The sequence below is a fragment of the Vicugna pacos genome, chromosome 5 (genome assembly GCF_048564905.1).
Source record: "Vicugna pacos chromosome 5, VicPac4, whole genome shotgun sequence".
NCBI lineage: Eukaryota > Metazoa > Chordata > Mammalia > Artiodactyla > Camelidae > Vicugna > Vicugna pacos.
The window spans coordinates 1,650,943-1,671,835 of record NC_132991.1 but is presented as its reverse complement, the minus strand read 5'-3'; the positions used below and the strand labels follow the sequence as shown (position 1 = coordinate 1,671,835).

The 20,893-nt window shown below is 47.1% G+C and overlaps 1 protein-coding gene and 1 non-coding gene across 3 annotated transcripts; one reads left to right on the top strand and one right to left on the bottom strand.

Moving 5' to 3' along the window:
* The first annotated feature begins 396 nt into the window (after window positions 1–396).
* On the top strand, window positions 397–470 carry TRNAS-GGA (transfer RNA serine (anticodon GGA)). Its single transcript has one exon. It is a non-coding gene; the product is annotated as a tRNA-Ser (tRNA).
* A 4,479-nt stretch (window positions 471–4,949) lies between these two features.
* Window positions 4,950–20,396, bottom strand: PTPN18 (protein tyrosine phosphatase non-receptor type 18). 2 transcript variants are annotated; one of them, XM_072960761.1, is made up of 15 exons: window positions 20,265–20,396; window positions 18,043–18,151; window positions 17,673–17,749; window positions 17,498–17,593; window positions 17,348–17,386; window positions 8,942–9,010; window positions 8,282–8,344; window positions 7,920–8,062; window positions 7,448–7,514; window positions 7,288–7,365; window positions 7,112–7,201; window positions 6,761–6,849; window positions 5,887–6,095; window positions 5,360–5,434; window positions 4,950–5,135 (listed from the first exon to the last, which is right to left on the bottom strand). In XM_072960761.1, exons 1-15 carry the CDS (start codon window positions 20,355–20,357, stop codon window positions 5,068–5,070), a joined length of 1,365 nt encoding a protein of 454 aa, XP_072816862.1. In that variant the 5' UTR covers window positions 20,358–20,396; the 3' UTR covers window positions 4,950–5,067. The 2 variants fall into 2 exon arrangements, 1 of the variants encoding a protein (XP_072816862.1); XR_012072441.1 differs by having other exon boundaries at window positions 5,072–5,135; window positions 6,761–6,940.
* Between the last annotated feature and the right edge of the window lie 497 nt (window positions 20,397–20,893).

Below are 20,893 nucleotides of genomic sequence, written 5' to 3'. Positions count from 1 at the left end.
CCCAGGGGACCAGAGCAGTGCGGGCAGGAGCTAAGTGGATCACACACAAACACCCAAGCGCGGACGGTCTGAGCAAGTGAAAGAAGGCAGGGTGGCGAGAGCACTGGGCCCCCAGACAGCCAGTCCTCCATCAGGCTTCTCATGCTTTTATCAAACATACTTAATGTGTATCCAAGGAAAGACACACATTTATGTTCATATAAAATATTTTTAATGGAAGTTAAATCATACACTTTCTTTTTTTTCCTTCATTTTACAATGTGATCTGGAGATTCGTCCACACCAGTGCATAGAGGTATTCTCAAACCCCTTTTTAAACAGCTGCGTAATATTCTATCACAGCATTTATTTAACCAGGATCCCACAGAAAGCACTTGAAATGTTTCCAATCCTGGGGGAGGGTATAGCTCAAGTGGTAGAGCACGTGCTTGGAGTGCACGAGGTCCTGAGTTCAATTCCCAGTGCCTCCTCTAAAAATAAGTAAATAAACCTAATTACCTCCCTCCTCCCTCCAAAAAAAAATCATTAAAGAAAAAGTTTCCAGCCTTGTGCTATGCAGTGAATAACATGGTGTAACAGGCACTGGGGGATTCTGTGAGTACACATGTAAGATAAATACTGAGAAATGAAATTTCTGGCTCAAAGAACATGTACACTTTATATTTTAATAGTGATTGTTAAAGTGCTCTCCATAGAGGTTGTCTGAATTTACACACCCGCTGGCCCTCTATGAGAACACCTGTTTTCTCACATCTTAGCCAACACTGTGTCATTAAACTTTATGCTCTTTGCTAATATAAGTGACGGCATCTGACTCGGTATAATTCTGATTTTCATGGTTTTTATTACACGTGAGATAGGACATCTCTGCCCATTTTTTAGACCGGGGCCTTCATTGCAATCAAGAATGCAATTCACAGAAGCTTTGTACATCTCAGAAAATCAGCCTTTTGTTGGATCTCAGATGTAAATTTTTTTCGAGTTTGTCACCAATTTTCTGACATGCTTATGGTGATTTTGGAGGGACTGAAATTTTTTTTGCATTAACACTTATCAGTGTTTGGGGGCTTCTGATTCACCTTTCCATAGTTAACAAGGAATGCTGCAGTCCAGAATTATACAGAAATTTTCCCATAATTTCTTCTAAGACTTTCCTGGCTTAATATTTTACATTGAAATCTTGGATGCATTTGGAATTTAGCCTGCTATAATGTACATAGCTCAAACTTCTTTTTTCCTAAATGGCTACTTAATTATCTCAATAATCTATGTTGAATAAACCATTTTTCCGCCCACCGATTCAAAATGCAACTGTTATCAAAGACTACGGCCACTAGATTTTAAGCAGGAGAACGTATAATTAAATTTACTTCCATTGATTTCTGTCTTCTATAGAGCTTTTGATATTATCATTTCAACTGTGTAGAATTCTGTTTTATTCTGAGGACAATCCCTGAAAAAAATAAATCTTCTTTTCTATGTCTATTGTAAAAATCCAGATTCACAGTCATGTATGTGGCAATCCTATGATAAATGTAACTCTACTGCCCCAATTTATAGATTGAAAAACTGGAGCAGTGAGAAATTAAGAAACTTGCTCAAGGTCACACTAGGAAGTGACTGAGTCCAAGCTATGAACCATTATGATACAGACCTGCTTGTTTGTTGTTTTTTTTAATGGTTATACTTTATTTTTATTTATTTTTCTTTTTTTCATGTATTTTTATTTTTATTTATTATTTTTCTCTCCCCCTAACGGGGCACTGGGGATTGAACCCATGACCTTATGCACACCAAGCACGCATTCTTCCACTGAGCTATAACTGCCACTCACCCCAGGTCTGCTTGATTTAAAGAAACATCAAATGATGCTGTGCTGATTGCAATTGTTACTAGGCTCTGTCAAGTGGGGATAACAGTTACCTCTACTGCAGGGCTAGCCTGCAGATTAGTGACCCAGTTTATGTGCACATCAGGCACCCAGGCAGTGATAGCTATTTGTATTAATTTAATGATTTAGGGTCCCTTTTTCCTAGAGACATACATGTCCTTACCACCAAACACGGAGACCTCCAGCTAGGATCCCAAACTAACAGCCATTTTTTCTGAGCCTCCTTTTCATCTGCAAGATGGGTGCGGTAAGAAGACCAACTTCCAAATACTGACTTACAGATTGAATGAGATAAAATCCGTAAAGAGCCTGGCCCAGGGCGCTCTGCCTTGCAACCTTACGAATGCAACCCTCTGTGGCTGGATCTCTTCCCACTCTGTCCTCAACATTAGCAGCCCTGCTCTTCATTCTGTCCAAAATGGGGAGCTCAGAATTGCCAACAGCTCAGCCTCAAACCTAATCGCTGAAAAATTCTCATCTGAATCATGTACTGCAGCCCCACTGTCAGGGTTTCAGATGGGATGGGCAGCGAGGGCGCTGGCCTCAGGGTGGGATCCAGAAGACCCATGTTCTAACTGACACTGGTTTCTCTTTGCTTAAGAAGGAAATATGCCTCTCCCTTCTGCCGTTGGCCCCTCTACCACTGCTTTCCCCCTCCTGGTCTCCGGAGTGCAATGACTTAGTATTTTTGGCTTTGAGGTTGCTTTACATCCTAAATGACACTTTCAGCCTCCTCTGCCACCAGCAGCCCCTGGGCCTCCTGCCTCGCTCTTTCCATCCAGATCAGCTCCAACTTGCCCCTGAGAGTTTGCGCCCCCAGTGGAGCTGCCTGCCTGGTCCCCATGAAGCTGGAGAATCTCTAGCTTCTCTGCAATCCCTAGTTTCTGCTGGTTGAGCCGCTTCTTGTGCAGACTTCACACATTTGAAAAATTAAGTCACTGCCAGCAAGCACTATTGTTGTCAAGAAAGGCCAGTTTCATTCTCCTTCTACTAACATTTAAAGGGCAAATGACTTGTCTCAGAACCGATTCTGAACGCAAGGGCTCGCAGCTATCATGGGCTAACATTGATCACGCGCACAAGGTAGGCGCTGAAGCTAAAGCTTTATAGTCTCTTTTTCCCTGAATTCTCACAGTAACCAGATGAGAGATGTGGGCCTGGCTGGGCAGGTGGCAGGTGGAGGCTTTGGTGGTCCACGCTCATCCCAGACACAGGACAGCCTTCCCACAGCCTCAGGAGACACTGTGTTGGGAAGGGACGGCTGGGAGTCCGCCTAGATAAACCTGACATTGTCAGACACCATCAGGAGAAAGACTATGTCTGAGGGAGGTTCACTGAGCAAGATCAGGGTTTTGGAGCATCGAATGTTAATCCACTCATCTTTTTGTCCACCTGGGGTTCTAAAGGGCTATCTGGATGGGTAGCCCATCTCTGTCCCGTGGAAGATGTGTGTGGCTCACTAAGTGTCTACCTGTCTAGATGGGGTCTGTCTGGCTGCTGTCTTTCTAGCTGGGATCTGCGTGTCTGTCCAGCCACGAGTTTGTCTGAAAATCTTACCAAGCTGAGAGTCGGTCCGTCTGGAGTTTATTCTTCCAGCTGAGTCTACTTGGAGGTTCACCAGTCTGTCAGTTTGAGGTCAGGCCATCTGACTGTGAGGCTAGAGGGCTGTCTTGCTGGCCTCAGATTTGTCTACCAGGCTGGCAGTCTGTGTGAATCTGCTGTCCAGCTCAAGGGCTTGGGGCTTGTCTGGCTAGGAGCCTGGGTGAACAGCTAGGGGAATGACTTGTTGGGAGCTCATTCATCTATCCAGATGGGGGTCCAGCCATTCATCTGGTTTGGGGGTCTGTTCATCCAGCTTGGGGTCTAGCTGGCCAGTTGGCTTGGGGTCCATCTATTTCTATGGCTGAGGATAGTGTCTCACTGTGGCCAGGAATCTATCTGACTAGGGGTCCACCCAAAAGTGGGGTCCTATGTAGCTGAGGACTGGGAGCCCATCTGGCTGGAGGAGAGTCCCATCTATCTGAAGAATCTGCAGTATATGTCCAACCAGCAGATGGGCTGGGTGGTCGGGGATCTGACTGGCTTATGATGTTTCTCTATCTAAGGGTCCATCTGCCTATCTGATCAGTTGATCACCTGGGGAGGGGGTCCGCCTGGCTGTCTTCCCAGCAGGAGACAAATCAATTTGTCTGCCAAACTGTGGGTTCTGTGTACTTGGTGAGTTGGTGGGGGTCTGTCTACCTGTCTGCCTAGCTGGAAAAGTCTGGCTGGCTAGGCGGGTCTGTGTGGCCGGTGTCTGCCTGGCTGGAAGTCCATTCTGCTAGCTGGGAGTCTGTGTGACTAGAAGGTCTGTCAGTCGGTCTGCCCACGTTGGGGTGGGTCTGTGGATCTGGGAGCTCTAGCTGAGAAGACATCTCTATCTGTTTAGCCAGAGATCTGTTTCTGTCTGTCAGAGACGCTGTTCAGCCAGGGGTCTATCTGGCTAGTGTCTTCTGGCGGCCTAGCTGGGGGAGGGAGTCTGTCTTTCGGGTGGTGTCTTTTGCTAGGGGGGGGGTGTCTGTTAGGCTGTTGGGTGGCCTGTCTCTCTGGCTGGAGGTCCACCCATCCAGCTGTGCCTGTCCCTCTGCAGGTCTGACTGTCTGGGGTATGGCTACCTCCCTGTCCAGGTTGGGGGTCCATCTGTCTGCCTGCCCATCTGGGGAGTTTCTACCTGTCTGTCTGAAATAAGCCTGCTTGGTGGTTGTTATGCCTGGCCTCCATCAGTCTGAATGGTGGATTTGGGGTGGGGCCCATCTATTTCTCTGTGTCATCGGATGAGTCTCTGAGCAAGGGAGACTCAAATACTGACACGAACCAGTCCTTTAAGTGCTGATGGGGACAGCCTCCAGAAGCCTGTCTGCCCATCCGCCCCTTCACAACTGGAAGCTCTGCCCCAGACCCTTGGAGTTGAGTTCATTCTTGAATCTTCTCAGAGTAACTTCACCAGCCACTACCCACCAACTACCTGCCCAAGCCTCAGGCCTTGAATGCTACAATCACGGGGGCAAAACCCCTCATCTCCCACACTGAGAAACCTTTATTTTGATCCGGCCCTCATTCCCAGTGCCAACACTTCACAGAGCGGAGCAGGGCCCTCAGCTCCCACGTGGAGCAACAGGCAGGCAGCAGCGCAGCACTCACACCCGGGTCCACTCGGCAGGGGGGTCCCGGGGTCCTTTAGGCCTCCCAATGCGCATGTTGAACCCTGGAAGAGGAAGGGCACCGTCGGTCTCACGGAGAAGCTGAGGTGTGGAGAGGCAGGCCACTGGTGGAAAGTCATCTCCAAACCTCCAGGTCCTCCTGGTTTACTGCGGCCGCATCCACAGGACCCTGCGGTTGTGAGTTCCCTGCCACCATCCCTAAACCCCAAACGCCTGGGACTCAGTCAAAGCTGCAGAGAGCCCGAGCGCCCCGGGCGGTCTGACTTACCTAGCCCACCGCTCTGGGCTCCGTCCACCACGTCCTCGTAGGCGCCGGGCCCCGCTGCGCTCTGCTCAGCCGGCACTGCGGGCAGAACACCGCCCGCACCGAGTCAACTCCGGCCGCCCCGAGGAGTTCCGGAAACCCACCCCGGGCAAAGCCGCATCCTCCCCAGCCCGAGAAGGCGGCCTAGGCGAAGAGGACCGGGGCCCTGCCAGAGAGGCATGGCCAAGACAGAGACCTCGACCCGGACGAGGTGGCCTGGCCAGAGAAACGTCACGGCCTCGGGGCCGCGGCTGGGCCCGGGACGCTTCCGGGCGTGACCGGGGGACCGGCGAGAGCCGCAGAGGCGTGGCCGGGGAAGCCCGCACGTCAGCGTCCGGGGCGCCGCTGGGCCGGGCTTGCGGGCGTGGTTGGTGGGGGGGGGGTCCTCGTGGCCGCCGGGGCCCTCCAGGCCGCAGCCAGCGGGGAATCGGGAGAAGGAACAAGTAGGGGGCGGCCCTCCCCAGCCCCGCGCCCCTGTCGCCTGGACTCACCGCGGCCGGGCAGCGCCCCGCGCGTGTCCTCCGCGTGCGACTGGGGCCGCCGGGCGCGCGGCATCACCTGGCTGTAGACCGGCGCCTCCAACGCGCTGCGCGCCCGCGCGCCCGCCGTCTCCCCGGTACCCGCGGGGGCCGGGCGCTTCTGCACCACCGCGTATGTGTCGTTCATGGCGAGGGCCGGGGGCCCGGGCACCGAGATGCTCCTGCGGGAGGGGAGGGCGGGAGGAAGTGAAACGGCGGCGCCGAGGAAGGGAGGGGGCAGCGCGCTCAGCGCACAAACCACTGGCTTCCTTCCCGCCCAGGCGGCGCGCAGTTAGGGAGGGAGGAGGCGGAGGCTGTTGGATCTCTGGGGAAGGGGGTCTCATTTCTGTGTCCCTATCGCCTGGCAGGTTGCGTGGATGGAGGGAAGCCTGGCAGGTGAATGGGGCGGGTGCTGGAAGTGAGGGGTGGTCATCTCCGTGTAATTCTTTGTTGAATAAATGAATGAGGAAGTGACATCTAAAGGGAAGGAAGGGAGAGCCTCAAAATGGAGAACTAGTCTCAGGGACCGAGGGCTGAAGGCTCCGCTGCACCCGACAGGAGGCCTGACAGGTGGGCAGCATCAAGAAATACCTGCTGAATTAATGACGGGGGAGCGGGGAAAGGGTTAACATCGCCCTGTAGGGCTCGCCTTAGAGGCTGAGACGATGGGATCGCTGGGATTAAGGAGTCAGCCAGCGGAGGGTTCCAGAGCTCCATTCAAAGAAAGGGCCAGTGAATATTTGAAGTGAACGGCAAGGAAGGGGCTGGTGTTTCCAGCGTGAGAAAAGGGTTCGCCTCCAGGCGAGAGAAATCGGAAAGGGAAGAATGCGGGGATGGAGCTGGGTACCTGAGGACGCCGCCGGACGGGCGGGCTATGGCAGCGAGGGCCTGGGACGTCCGGACGGAGAGGGCGTCGTCGTAGAGCGGGGCACAGTTCTGGAGGAAGACCGGAGGGCAAGCACGTGAGGCTTGGGAGGAAGCTGTCCGGGCTCCTGACGGAGGTCACCGTGGGCCACTGTGGGGGAAGCTTAAGAGGGGACAGTCTGGTAAGGGAGCAACGAGGAGGACAAAGGTAGGGATCACAATGCGTCAGTCCCGCTCCCGGGAGAGGTCCAGGGGCTGGACCCTGCGAAGGCGGCGGTCATAGACCTCTTCTCTGGGTCCCGGTCTCTGAGGGTTGGAAAGGGGGCCATGGTACCTCCTTGAGGTTCTGGTAGTGAGGGCTGGCATTTTGGAGCGCTGAGAGGAACATCTGAGCCACCGTGTGGTACAGGAACCTGTACTGCTCCTGGGGGGCACAGGGGGTAGGGGTCATCGGGAAGGGCAGACAAGGAGGAGGGACATGTCTTTGGAAGGAGGAGTTCAGGCTCCCACCTCAGTCTGTACCGCTGAAGGCCGCTGCCTCCGAATCTCGAGGACCACATTGAAGAGGCTGAAGTTAGGTGGGATCATCTAGGACAGAGAGACAAGTGAGCAGGACCTCGTGGGCAGAGGACCCGGACTGCACATGTGCACATGGACGCCCTCTTCCTACCTGGGTCAGGAGCAACTGTCTCACATAATCCACGGTGCACAGGACACCTGTTCGCCCACAGCCGGCGCTGACAAGTGAGAATCAGAGCGAGCTAGGTCAAGGACTGCCCACAAACCCCCTCTAAACAGGGTATTTGGGGTTGGGTGTGAGGGCCTTGGTGGGGTGGGGGTCCCTGCAGCACCTTTTGATTCCCAGAATCCCAGATTATCATTTGAAAGGAAAACTTTTAGATTGCTTAGAGTTGCTGAGTATCCGCTGTGTGCTTCCTCCCCAGTGGACAGTCTGTGCTCAATAAATGCCAACAATTTTGGCTGCAACTTGAGCAAGCTTGGCCCCTGGTTTCTCCGAATGGGCACTCAAACGGCGAGACCGGCTCCAAGCCCTCCCTGCACAGTCGTCCCCTGCCTCCCTCCCCCATTGCCTTCCCCTCTGTCTCACCAGACCACCCCCCAACAAAGCCCATCTCCTAAACCTGCAGTGGACACAAAGGGGGCTGGGACCAGATTCCTGGAGGCGACGGGCTTCCTCCACCATGGCAAGCACGTGGTCGGGATTGCTAGGGACCCCTCTGTCTGGCCAGGACATATATTGCAGTTGGTACACACAGCGGGATTCCTGAAACACAGGAAAAGAGGGGGAAAGGGTGAAAAAAGAAAGACAAGCATTTATTGAGCCCTTACTACATGTCAGCCCAGTTCTACACACGTTCCATTTAAACGCAACAGGCAGTAACTGAGAGATGGGTATTACTGTCCATGCCCATTTTACAGATGAGAAAATAGAGGCAGGAAACAGCCCTTTCCATGTGGGAGTCTCCTCTTTCCCTTTCAGTACCTTCTGGAAGGTGACCTGGAGGGTCCTGAGCATGATGTCTGCATTCAGCCACATCTCCCTTGTCTGTGGACGTGGAGGAGGTGAGAAAAGGGCAGGGAACAAAGATCACAGGTGCCAAAAGACATATTTACAGAAAACAAAGTATTTCTGATTAAAGATCAAATACGAAAACATCTTTTCGAAAAATTCATTTAGCCCAAACGTCCCCCATGACTTTTGTGAAGGAAAGAGGAGAGAAAGAGGAACTATGGTTAAATATCCCACATGCTCATTTCCAGTGAAACAAATGTCTTTTGTTCTAAAAGAAAACAGTTTCACTGTATTTATTCAGGACCAACTGTGTGTCTGACTTGAGGTGAGAGATTTTCCTGAGTTCTTTGGGGACAGTAAGGGAAATAAGTTTAAGAACCCAGCCAAGGCATGTTTATATTTACAGAGATAACCATGATTATAGTTCAAATGCAAAAGCAATACCTAATGAGTTCTGACTATTTGCATGCTTTCTGCAGTGTGTGCATGTGTGTGTGTGTGTGTGACCATGGGAAAACTGTTCATCCTTTCGGGCCCAGACCACAAGATTGCCAACTCAGAATCTCCTGTGAAATGTCCCACAACATCCCAGACTCCATCAAATGCTGTCCCCCCTCTGCCCCAGCTCACCAGTGTGATGTAGAAAGGCCCAATCTGCAGTGGTTCCTGTTCTTGGGCCCAGTAACGCTCACACTTTTTCTACAAAAGGCAAGGGAGAAAGGGCGGGGGGTGAAGCGGGGGCCTGCCTCAGAGTTCACGTTGATACGTGCACACGCCTACTGGACAGCCCAGGTTGCTGATGGAAGCACAGGTGGTGGCAGCCACGAAGGAGGCCAGCGCCCAGACTCAGTAGAGACGAGAGCTTCCAACAGTGCAGGAGGAAGACGGTCCAGAGTGTTCTGCTACTTGTAAGTAACTAAAAACCTCCATGAAATATACAAGCCATTATTTGCAGACATGGGACCTGAACACGGCAGGACTGTGATCACTGACCAAAGGGAAACACATGGAGTCAAACCCTAGGACCACCCCAGCTTACTGCCTAGAGGCAGTCACCAGGCTGCAGGGCACAGAGACTGATGATCCCAGTAAGTTGAAAAGCCAGAGATCATGGCCCAGGGAGGTCAAGGCAGAGTTCTTGAAAGAACAGCTACGGAAACCAAAGCAACAAACTCCAGGACTCTGCATAGGAATCCCCTTAAAGCTGGAATAGTAATCGGGGCACGTATGACCGGAAACGCCCAGAGGCCAGGCAAGAATGACTTCCCGTGAAAGAATAGAAGTGTTCATCTCATTTCCCAGTACTCACAATGGGACAGAAATAATTGATATTTCCTCCAGCCAGAGTGGAGAGACCTGACTGGGCGTTCAAGAGGGAACTCGAAGGACACACATTAGAAGTAGAACAAATTTACTTCTAGAAGAAAGGCTAGTCTAGGCCCGCCCCACTACCCAAAGCTTAAAAACAAAACTTAAAATGATCAAACACCCAAAAGTAGCTTAACTGCCTTCCAGAAAAAGTTCAACACCCTTTAAAGGAAGATAACAAAACCCAACACTTACTAGTATAAAATTAAAAATATTAAGCATCTAATAAAAATTTACTAGACATACAAAGAAGTGAGAAAATGTGACCTCTACCCAGGAGAAAAAATCAGCAAAAGGAGACCCAATAGAGATGAGGAAAAAAGCAAAGACTTCAAAACAGCTTTTATGAATATTACAAAATATATTCAAAATGAAAAGGAAAACATTAATTAAGGTGATGAAAATGAAATGAAAGCTATAAAAAAGACCTCAGTGGAACTTCTAGAGAGGAAAAATTAAATTTATGAAATTGTGGGAGGGGATAAATTTGGGAGTTTGAGATTTACAAATGCTGGCCACTATATATAAAGATAGATTTTTAAGAGTTTCCTTTGTATAGCATAGGGACCTATGTTCAGTATCTTGCAATAACTTTTAATGGAAAAAATATGAAAATGAATATATATATATATATAGACACATGACTGGGAACATTGTGCTGTACACCAGAGAAAGACACATTGTAATTGACTGTACTTCAATTTAAAAAAATTCACAGTCTAATAGATTAGACATCAGAAGAAAAGTCCAGTAACATAAAGACATAGCAATAGAAACTATTCAAAATGAAAAGAGAGAAAAAAATGGGTAAAAAACGAACAGAGAATCAGATTCCTGTGAAAATATATCAAGTGGTCTAATGTATGTGTGTCTGTAGTCCAGAAGGAAACTGAAGAACAGAAACTATTTCTGAAGAAACTAGAGCTGGAAATTTCTCCAAATTTGATGAAACTATGAACCCACAGATCCCAGCAGGTCCGTGAAGCACAGGGAGAGAAAAATCATAAAGAAAGCCACACCAAGGCAGTTTGTGAACAAATCGTTGAAAAACAATGATAAAGACAAAAATCTTAAAAGCATCACACACACGAGACACATTACATACTGAGGAACAAGGGTAAGAATGACAGCGGAGTTTTGTCAGAATCTCTACAAGCCAGAAGTCAATGGTGGGACATCCTAAAACTGCTGCAATTAAAAAAAATAACTTTCAGACACACAAAAGCTGAGAGACTTTATCACAAGCAAGCCTGCACTATGAGAAACACTAAAGTAAGCTCTTCAGACCAAAGGAATATGACACCAGATGGACTACAGCCCTAACACAAAGGGGTGAGGAGTGAAGAAAAAGGTTAAGTACGCAGCTGGATGTAAAAGGTATCTCTCATTTTTAACATCTTTAAAAGGTAATTCATGAATTTTATCCAAAAAGGAGGAAATAATAGCAATCCTTCACAAACTTCCCCCTCCTCAAAAAAAATTGAAGGGACATTTCCCAACATGTTGTATGAGGCCAGTATTATTCTGATACCAAAACCAGACAGAAGAGCGGAGAGAGTGTAGGTCAGCGGTAGAGTGCACGCTTAGCATATCTCCATTAACAAATTAATTAATTAAATAGAATAAATAAATAAACCTAATGACCTCCCCTCAAACCAGACAGAGACATCACAAGAAAACTACTCAACAATGTCTCAAGAAAATAGACACAAAACTCAACAAAATATTAAGAAATGATTACACACAGTGACCAAGTGGCATTAATCCCAGGAACCCAAGGTTGGTTGCATCTATGAAAGTCGAACAATATCATGTGCCATATTAACAGAAAATAAAACAAAACCACATAATCAACTGAACAGATGCAGAAAATATTTTTGAACAACTTTCATGATAAAACCATGAAAGGAACTAGATAGACATAGAAAGGAAATTCCTCATCATGATAAAAAAAATAATAAACCCAAATCTACCAAACCCTACAGCTAACCTAGTACTTAATCATGAAAGACTGCTTTGCACTTAAGATCAGAAACAAGACAAGGGTGTTTGCACTTTCCTCTTCTGTTCAACTCTGTACTGGAAGTTGCAGCCAGTGCAAATACGAAAAAAGAAATGAAGGAAGGAAAGAAGAGAGGGTGGAAGGGAGGAAGAGAAAGAGAGAGAAAAAGAAAAAAGATAGAGAGAAGGAATAAGAAAGCGAGGAAGGAAGGAAGTTTACCCAGATTGGAAAGGAAGAAGCAAAACTATCTCAATCTGCAGATAGCATGACGTTACATATAAAAAACCCTAAAGAACACACACACACACACACACACACAATTAGAGCTAATAAATGAGTTTGGCAAGGTTGTAGGACACAAGATCAACACAGAAAAAATTGTTATCTTTGTACCCTACAAATTGATAGATTCAATTCCCATCAAAATCCCAGAAGGCTTTTTGAAGATATTGACAAGCTGATCTTAACACTAATATATAAGCATTAATACGTTAACATTAATAAGTGTCTCGTGGATGCCCAAGACCACCCTTAGGAATTCAGTGCCCCGAGTATTTCCTGAGGCACTCTGTATGGTATGTAGGCATCTCTGACTAGCATGTACCAAAACCTCAGACTCCCAGAAAGGAAGCAGGTGTTCACATAAACCTATTGTCACATAAACACATTGTCTGCATAAACAGTTTAGGCGTAGCGAGGCACTCTCACTGGAAATCCTATCTCTAGCCGAGAGCCAGCCTTGCAGGGAAGCCTTGTTAAGCGTCAGTAGCTACGCCTGCTATGTTGATTCTTTCCTGCACAGCAAGTGACCCAGAAAAGCCAACACAGTCTTGAAAAAAGAAGAACTGACTTGGAGAACTCATCCTTCCTGATTTCAAAACTTGTTACAACGCTACCATAATCAAAATCATGCAGGACTGGCACAAAGATAGACGTATCAATCAATGGAACAGAACTGAGAGTCCAGAAATAAACCTTTACCTTTATGGGCAGCTGGTTTTCAGCAAGGCACCAAGACCATTCAAGGAAGAAGGCACAGTCTTTTCAACAAATGGTGCTGGGACAAATGCATATTGACATACACAAGAATGAAGTCGGACCTCTAGCTCACACCATATACCAAAATTAACTCAAAATGAGTCAGAAACCTAAATGTAAGAGATAAAACTATAAAACACTTAGAAGAAAACATAGAAGTAAATCTTTCTGACCTATGGTTAGACACTGACTTCTTAGATACAACACCAAAAGCACATCAAAACAACAGAGAGGAATTTTGAATTCCTCAAAATTAAAAAGCGTTTATGTATTGCTAGTGAGAGTATAAAATGGTGCCACCACTGTGTGTGGGGGGGGGGGAATTAAACACAGAATTGCCGTATGAACCAGTAATTCTACTTCTAGTATATACCCAAAAGGACTGAAAACAAGGACTCAAAATACTTCTATACCAATGTTCATAGCAGCACCAGTCACAACAGCCAAAGGTAGAAACAACCCAATGTCCATCAACAGATGAATGGATAAACAAAATGTTATTCAGCCCTAAAAAGAATGAAATTCTGATGCATACTGCAACATAGATGAACATTGAAAACAGGATAAATGAAATAAGCCAGAGACTAAAGGACAAGTATTATATGATTCCACTGATACGAGGGACCTCAAATAGCCAGCGTAATAGAGACAAAAAGTAGAATAAAGGCTACCAAGAGCTGGATGAAGGGGAAATAAGGCATAATTGTTAAATGGGCACAGAGTTTCTGTTTGGGATGATGAGCAAGTTCTGGAAATGGATAGTGGCAACAGTTTACAACCTTGTGAATGGACTTAATGTTTCTAAATTGTACACTTGAAATCGTTAAAATGGCAATTTTTATGTTATATATATTTTACCACAACTGGAAAAAAAAAGACTGGATGAACATCACTTCACACCCAGTATGATGGCTATAATAAAAAAGAGACAGTAACAAGTGTTGGTGAGGATGTGGAGGAATTGGAACCTTCATACATTGCTGGGTGAAATGTAAAACAATGTAGCCACTGTGGAAAACAGTCTGGCAGTTCCTCAAAATGCTAAAAATAGAGTTACCATATGACCCAGCTATTCCACTGCTAGGTATGTACCCAAAAGAAATGAAGACAGAGCGTCTGCACGAAAGCTTGCACATGAATGTTTACAGCAGCACTGTTCATAATTACCAAAAACTGGAAACAGCTCGAATTCTATAAAGTGATTAATGAATAAATAAAATGTGGTATATCCATTCAATGGAATGTTATTCAGCAGCAAGGAGTGAAGTAGTGCAGTACTGACACATGCTACACTATGCCTGAACTTTAAAAACACTACACTTAGTGAAAGAAGCCAGTTGCAAAAGACAACATATCATATGATTCCAGTTATATGAAAAGTCCACGGTGGGCAAATCTGTAGAGACCAAAAAAGAGATTAGGGGTTGTCTAGGGTGGAGTTTAGTACGAAATGGAGTGTGACTTCCAATGGGATACAGGGTTTCTTTACGGGGTGATGAAAATGTTCTAAAATTTATTGTGGTGATGGTTGTACAACTCAGGAATATACTAAAAACAACTGAAACTGCACACTTAACGTGGATAAATAGTATTTCAGTAAGGTTGTCTTTTAAAAAAGATAATCTATATCAAAAATAATAGCAGTGTGCTGTGTAGTATATTTTATATTTTGAAGTAAATCCTATGGCAACAATAGCCTAAAGCTTGGAGAGAGAAAATTGAAATATGCTATTGTAAAGTTCTCACATTTTACAGGAAATGGCATAATATTATTTGAACAGGAAATGGCATAATATTATTATTATTATTATTATTATTATTACTGTCTACATTCCATGAAGCACACAAACACATAATACAAAAAGGTGTAACTAATAAATGAATAATGATTATGAAATGGACTTATTAAAATTCTCATTTAAAAAGAAGACAAAAGGAGAAAAGGAACAAAGAACAGATAGAACAAATAGAAAACGGTAGATTTAGACACATTACTGATGATTATATTAGAGACTAAATACTCCAATGAAAGGTAGAGATTGTCAGACTGGGTAAAAAAGTAAGTCCCCACAATACGCCAGCTATGAGAAACACACTTTAAAGATAGAAATGAAGACAGATAAAAAGTAAAACAATGAAAAATATATATATCATGCACACTGCAATCTAAAGAAATTTAAATGGTTCTATTAATATCAAAGTACACTTCAGAAAACAGAATATTGCCAGAGACAAAAGGGACATTACAATATTTAAAATGGGACTGGTTTACCAGGAAGACCTAATCCTAACTGTATTTGCACTTAACTATAGAGTTTTAAAATACTTGAAGCAAAAACTGACAGAACTGAAAGGAGAAAAAGAGAAATCTAAAATTAGAGTTAGAGATTTCAAAACTCCTCTTTCAGCAAATAAGCAAGTAGACAAAAAAAAGTAAGAATAATAAGATCTGAAAAATATTATTGACAAGCTCCTCCTGACAGAGAACAGTTGTAGGTTCCAACACTCCTCTCTTGTCAATTGATGAAACATCTAGAGAAAAAAAAATCAGTGAAGATATGGAAGACACAGTAAAGATATAGAAGATATTAAAGTGTCTTTCAGAAAGACAATCAATTTGACCTAATTGATATTTATAGGACACTCCACTCAAGAAAACCAGAATACACATTATTTTCAAGTGCACACAAAACATTTACCAAGATAGATCATGTTCGTGGCCACACAACAAGTTTCAGAACATTTGGAAAGACTGAAAACATATAAAGTTGTTCTCTGACCACAACGGAATTAACAGAAACTTAATAACAAGAAGATATATGGAAACGTCCCCAAGTATTTGGAAAGTAAGCACAGCCATGGTCAAATACTATTAGTCAAAGAAGAAATCAAGGAAAATTAGAGAATACCTTGAACTTATTGGAAAAGAAGCCACAACATACCCAGTTTGTGAGATGTGGCTAAAGCAGTACTTAGAGAAAAATGAATGACATTAAATGCTTACATGTAAAAAAAAAATCACAAATTCTATTATCTAAGCATAAGGAACTAGAAAAAAAAAAAGAGGAAGTTAAACCTAGATAACCAGAAGGAAGGAAATAATAAAGGTGAGAGAAGAAATTAATGAAATAAAAATGAAAAAAATAGAGAAAATGAATAAAACCCAAAGATGCTCCTTTGAAAAAAATAATAAAATTGATAAAGCTCTAGCCCAGAGATTGGCTGTTTTATAAAGGGCCAGATAATAAATATTCCAGACTTTGCGAGCCACAGAATCTACCTAACTTACAACTACTGAACTTGGCCCTTGTAGCATGAAAGCAGGTTTCCACACTGTGTAAACAAATGGACGTGGCTATATTCTAATATGTTTTATTTATAAAAACAGGCAGCAGGACAGATTTAGTACAACAGCTAAAGTTTGCTTGTCTTTATTCTAGCCACACTGCACAGGGGAGAGAGGCAGACCACAAACTACCAAAATTAGGAATGAAAAAGGTGCATCACTGCAGACTGGACAGGCTCCATGATGGGCCAGCTGTCTCACAGCAGGACTTTCCCACCTCCAGTCCTGGCCACGGAGCAGGCCAGGGTGCAGAACCCATGTGCCTTCAGTGCTGACATACATTTACCAAGTAATGAATTTATTCTAACAGGCAAAACAAAGATCCCTGCCCTCATGGAACTTTTCCTCTAATCAGGGAGACTTAGGATAAACAATACATTTGTAGAATATCTTGTATGTTAGAAGTTGCTAAGAACTTTGAAGGGGGTGGGGTATAGCTCAGTGGTAGAGCACGTGCTTTGCATGCACGAGGTCCTGGGTTCAATCTCCAGTGCCTCCATCAAAAAATAAATAAACCTAATTACCTCCCCCCCAAAAAAAACAGAAACAGACAAATAAATAAGTAAATAAAACAAAGAGAATAAAAATTTGCGGGGAGGGTATAGCTCAGTGGTAGAGTGCTTGCTTAGCATGCTCAAGGTCTTGGGTTCAATCCCCAGTACCTCCACTAAGAAACAAATTAATCAAAATTAATTTAAAAACACGTAAGTAAACTTAATTACCTCCACCCCATCCAAAAAACAAAAACAAACAAAAAAAGAACTTAGAAGAAAAAATGAAAGTAGGACAAGGGAAGGAGAGTGGGAGTGCTGGGAGTTTCACATGGGGCGAGATTCAGGAAGATCTCATTGAGGAAGCAGCATTACAGCCAAGACGTGGAGGTGGTGATGGAGCAGACGAAAGGGGGATATGTCCCAGACACAGGGAACAGACAAAGCACAGGACCCAAAGCAAAGGCCAGAGAGATTGGAGTGGACTGAATAAAGGAGAGAGGTGGAAAGAGATCAGAGTTGTACTGGGGAAGCCACAGTTATGGGGCCTTCTGGTCTATGGTATGGAATGGGGTGGAAAGACCAGCAGGTCATTGGGGAGATAAGCCCCATGAATAAAAGGAAAAAGAACAATAACAACAAAAAATTAGAGTAATAGCGGGCTCTCAGCAGTTACAGGGGGGTCACTCCAAGGAACTGGGCTCTTGAGTCCTAGGGTCAGGGAGGAGCAAGCAGGATTTCTCCTGCCTCTGTGCACAAGGACATGCACTCCAGGGGCTGAGGACACCTACCCTCCCGTTCTCTGTCTCCCGGCAGGCCATCAGGACCACCTAGACAAGAGGGGTGAGAGAGAAGGAGGTGATCTGGGCTGGGGGTGGGGGAAAGAGGGCCAAGGAAGGACCCAGAATGTTGGCCCCACCTCACCCTCCCCCCAAGCTGACCTTGACCCCAAACTCCCAGATCAGGCGCCAGAAGTCCAGCAAGGTGTGAGGCAGTGGTCCTTGTGTGGCGATGTAGGCATGCCTTCCATCTGTGCCCTGGTAAAGGCTGAGCTCACCATGGAGGTCCCACTGTCGCCCCCACCCCCTCTGCCCCGTCCCTGACTCCCAGCCTGACCCTGATGAAGTTGCCGTTGATGTAGTCGCCGTGGCCCTCTTCCTGGAGCAGGGAAAGGCTCACTCGTGTCTGATCGTCTGCCAGCGGGAGAGGTGAGAAACGTGGAGTTTGGGAGTGACAGGGGCATCTGTTGGGGTCCTGGCTGAACGATAGCAGGCGGCGGCACGCCTAGCAGGGATGCCACCGAGATGCACTTGGGAAAAGTGCGCTCCGAAGAAGTGCAGCCAGGCTCTGGGAGGGGGCGTGCTGGGAGCCCAGTGGTGACAGAGGGACCCGCGCGAACGCCTGGACCGCAGGGCAGCGGAGGGCGTGCGGAGCCGCACGGACTCCCTCCGGAAGCCACCCACCCGCCCACCACTCCCCGACTTACAAGGCACCACGTCTTTGTAGCGGTTCTTCCTCACGTTCTCCGGCCGATTACCGGCCTCGGTGGTGCACACGTTGTCGGTCTTCCAGGCGGCTGAGCGGGCCCGGATGTCCTGGCGGGGGGCACCGCGAGAAGACCCGGGGGACGGAGGAGAGAGCCAGAGAGAAGTCAGGTCAGAGTCCTGGGACAGAGGCTTTTTTAGGGATGCGCGGCACGTGGCCTGTGAGAGGTGACCTCGCCGCCCAGATAGCACAGGACCTGCCTAGTGATAGCGATTCAATAATAGTAGCGACTCAGAGCGCCTTCTCTGTGCAGGGCTCTATGTAAGGGCACTGAACCACCTGGAAGGTACCTCCAAAGCGGGTACTCTTATTGACGTTCCCATTGTGCAGGCGAGAAAGCCGAGGCATCACATGGTTGAGTGACTTGCTGAAAGTCCCATCCAGGAGTGTAGAACTCAGACTTCTCAGCATTTACCTTCTGTACACTCAATGTGTATTACACTGTATTGTGAACAATAATTGTAACACAATATGTACTTAATATACCAAACATGATGCTACACAATGTATATGACAATGTACAAAGTATGTGACCTATAATGTGTAACATGACATATACTAGATACTATAGTTAGATTATTGTAATTAGTGAATAGTGTATTACCATCATCATCAGGTATTCATAACGATAATAAGTAACACATACGAAGCCACCTCTGGGGGTGACCATCTTTCTAAGTGTACTTACACCCATCAGGGCATTTAAGTCAAGTCCTCATGAACACACTAGTGCACTGGGTACCACTATTAGTATTTCTACTCTACAGATGAGGAAACCAAGGCCTAGAGAGGCCCAAAGACTCCTGTGAGGACAGGAGGCTGCCTGCCGGAGGATAGTCTCCAGCAACTGGCACTGCTCACCACCACCCTTCTGCACAGGGGTCCTTGGCAATGCTCACTGTCCCACAGCCGGACCCAGATGGGCATGATGCACCACCTGGGTATTGTAAGTTTACATTTATTATCTACATTTTCATATTGACTAAATTACATATTTTGCATTTTATATATGTCTATGTCTATATTTGTGTAAATTTAGATTTGTATCTACTTTACCTATTTGTTACATATTTGATTCCTTAGGAACTTGAATAATTGCTTATTTTATAAATTACAATTCTATGTTGTATTTATGTTCTATTATTTCATGAACTTAATGTTTATTGTGTAAATTATAATTTATAACTATATTTATACATGTTCACTGTATATTTTATAGTCATTCGTAAAATTATTTCATAAATTTGGTTATCTATTTTGTACTTAATGATTATATAAAGTACTTATATGCATATATTTATCAACTTATTTCTAAATGAAAGAAATGTCACCATATATTGTGTTTACCTATTTGCACTGCACATTTCTATACGTTATATTTGAAACCTCTCCGTACGTGTAGTGTGTGGTGCCTACGACGCTGCTACATTAGCACTCGTTACATACGGCTTGCACTACCTATTGTAACGTTCATACTATTTATAACTAGCGACGAAGCGCCTGCAAAGTGAGAGCTCAGGATATGCTAAGCGCTTTTTCACTCACACTTATTTTAATCCTCAGGCCAGTTTGGTGATCAACGTCTGCATTTTACCCAAGGAGAAACCGAGGCCAGAGGGGCCAGGTAAAGCGCCCCGAGCCACAGCGCGCATTAGAGCCGGTGTCCACACCCTCACCGCAGCGCAGCCTCTTGGTTCCTCTTCGCCCCGACCCAACCCCCCGCCAGCCCCTTCCGTCCCAGAACCACAGAAGTGACCGCCGGGTGGCCTGGAGCGAGCGGCCAGGCGTCGCGCGTCCAGCGCAGGTGTGCCACAGCCCTCCCTTCTGGGGGGGCCCCGCCCGCCCAGCCTTGCAACCGGACGGTTCCGGGAGTGCGGAGAGGGCGCAGGGACCCGAGGGCATCTGCGGCCCCGCCCGGCCCGGCCGTGGACTTCGCCCTCTGGGGCCCTTCGGACAGAGGGTGAAGACAGACAGGGAGAGAGCGCGACACAGAGAGGTGCTGGGGAGAGAAAACCAGAGAGACCTCGAGGCGAGGAGACAGCCCTGGACGCCGAAAGAGAGAGAGAGGCAAGCGCGGCAGGGCGCACAGGAGAACAGACGTCCGGACCGTCCAGGGAGAGGAGCCGGAGCGCGCCGCGCGGCTGTCCTCACTCGCCCACTCACGCTGAACTCGCTGGCAAGGACCGCCCCCTCCCGTCCGCCTCGCGCCTCCAGCTGCTCCAGGAAGCTCCGCGCCGCGTCCAAGCTGCGGCTCATGGCGCCGCCGGCCAGCGAGCTCCTGTCCAGCTGCGGCTCTGCGCGCTCCCCAGCTAGCGTAGACTACGCTAGAGGCTGCCAAGGCCCCGCCTCCGATCTTGCCAGCCAATGGAAGTGCGCAGCGGCGGACAGGGCGCGCCCCTCGGCCAATGACATTCAGAGCCCGCCCCAGCCCCCCCCCCCAGATTCCTGGACCCCTGCGGCCGCCAGAGCGCTCGGTACCCCCGCGCTGGGCCGGGAACGTGGATCCACCGCTGGCGCTTCCCTTTTTTATGACCGCCACACCGGCTGGCTGAGTCTACATGGTCCTTGGACACTTCCTCCCGCTTGGATCCAGGGTCTGCACGGGGCAGGGCAGACGGCCGCGCGCCCTCGCCCCGCCTCCGCAGTCTGGTGTCCTGGGAACAAGGCTTCCTCCGGGTCCGAGCCGGGGTGGCGCAGCAACTGTGAGATGGGACGGGCGCCGAGATCGACCTGCAGCTCCTGCCTGGGGGACCCGGGTTGGGGTGGCCCTGCGCTTTGCGCTCCGGCGGGGT

Excerpts from the sequence above, each read along its gene's own strand:
- PTPN18 (XM_072960761.1), bottom strand. The coding sequence starts at position 20,357 with ATGAGCCGCAGCTTGGACGCGGCGCGGAGCTTCCTGGAGCAGCTGGAG. Across the intron at positions 17,750-18,042 it reads CTACAAAGACGTGGTGCCTT|ACGATCAGACACGAGTGAGC; the intron begins GTAAGTCGGGGA and ends TCCCGCTGGCAG. Across the intron at positions 17,594-17,672 it reads TCAACGGCAACTTCATCAGG|GGCACAGATGGAAGGCATGC; the intron begins GTCAGGCTGGGA and ends AGCCTTTACCAG.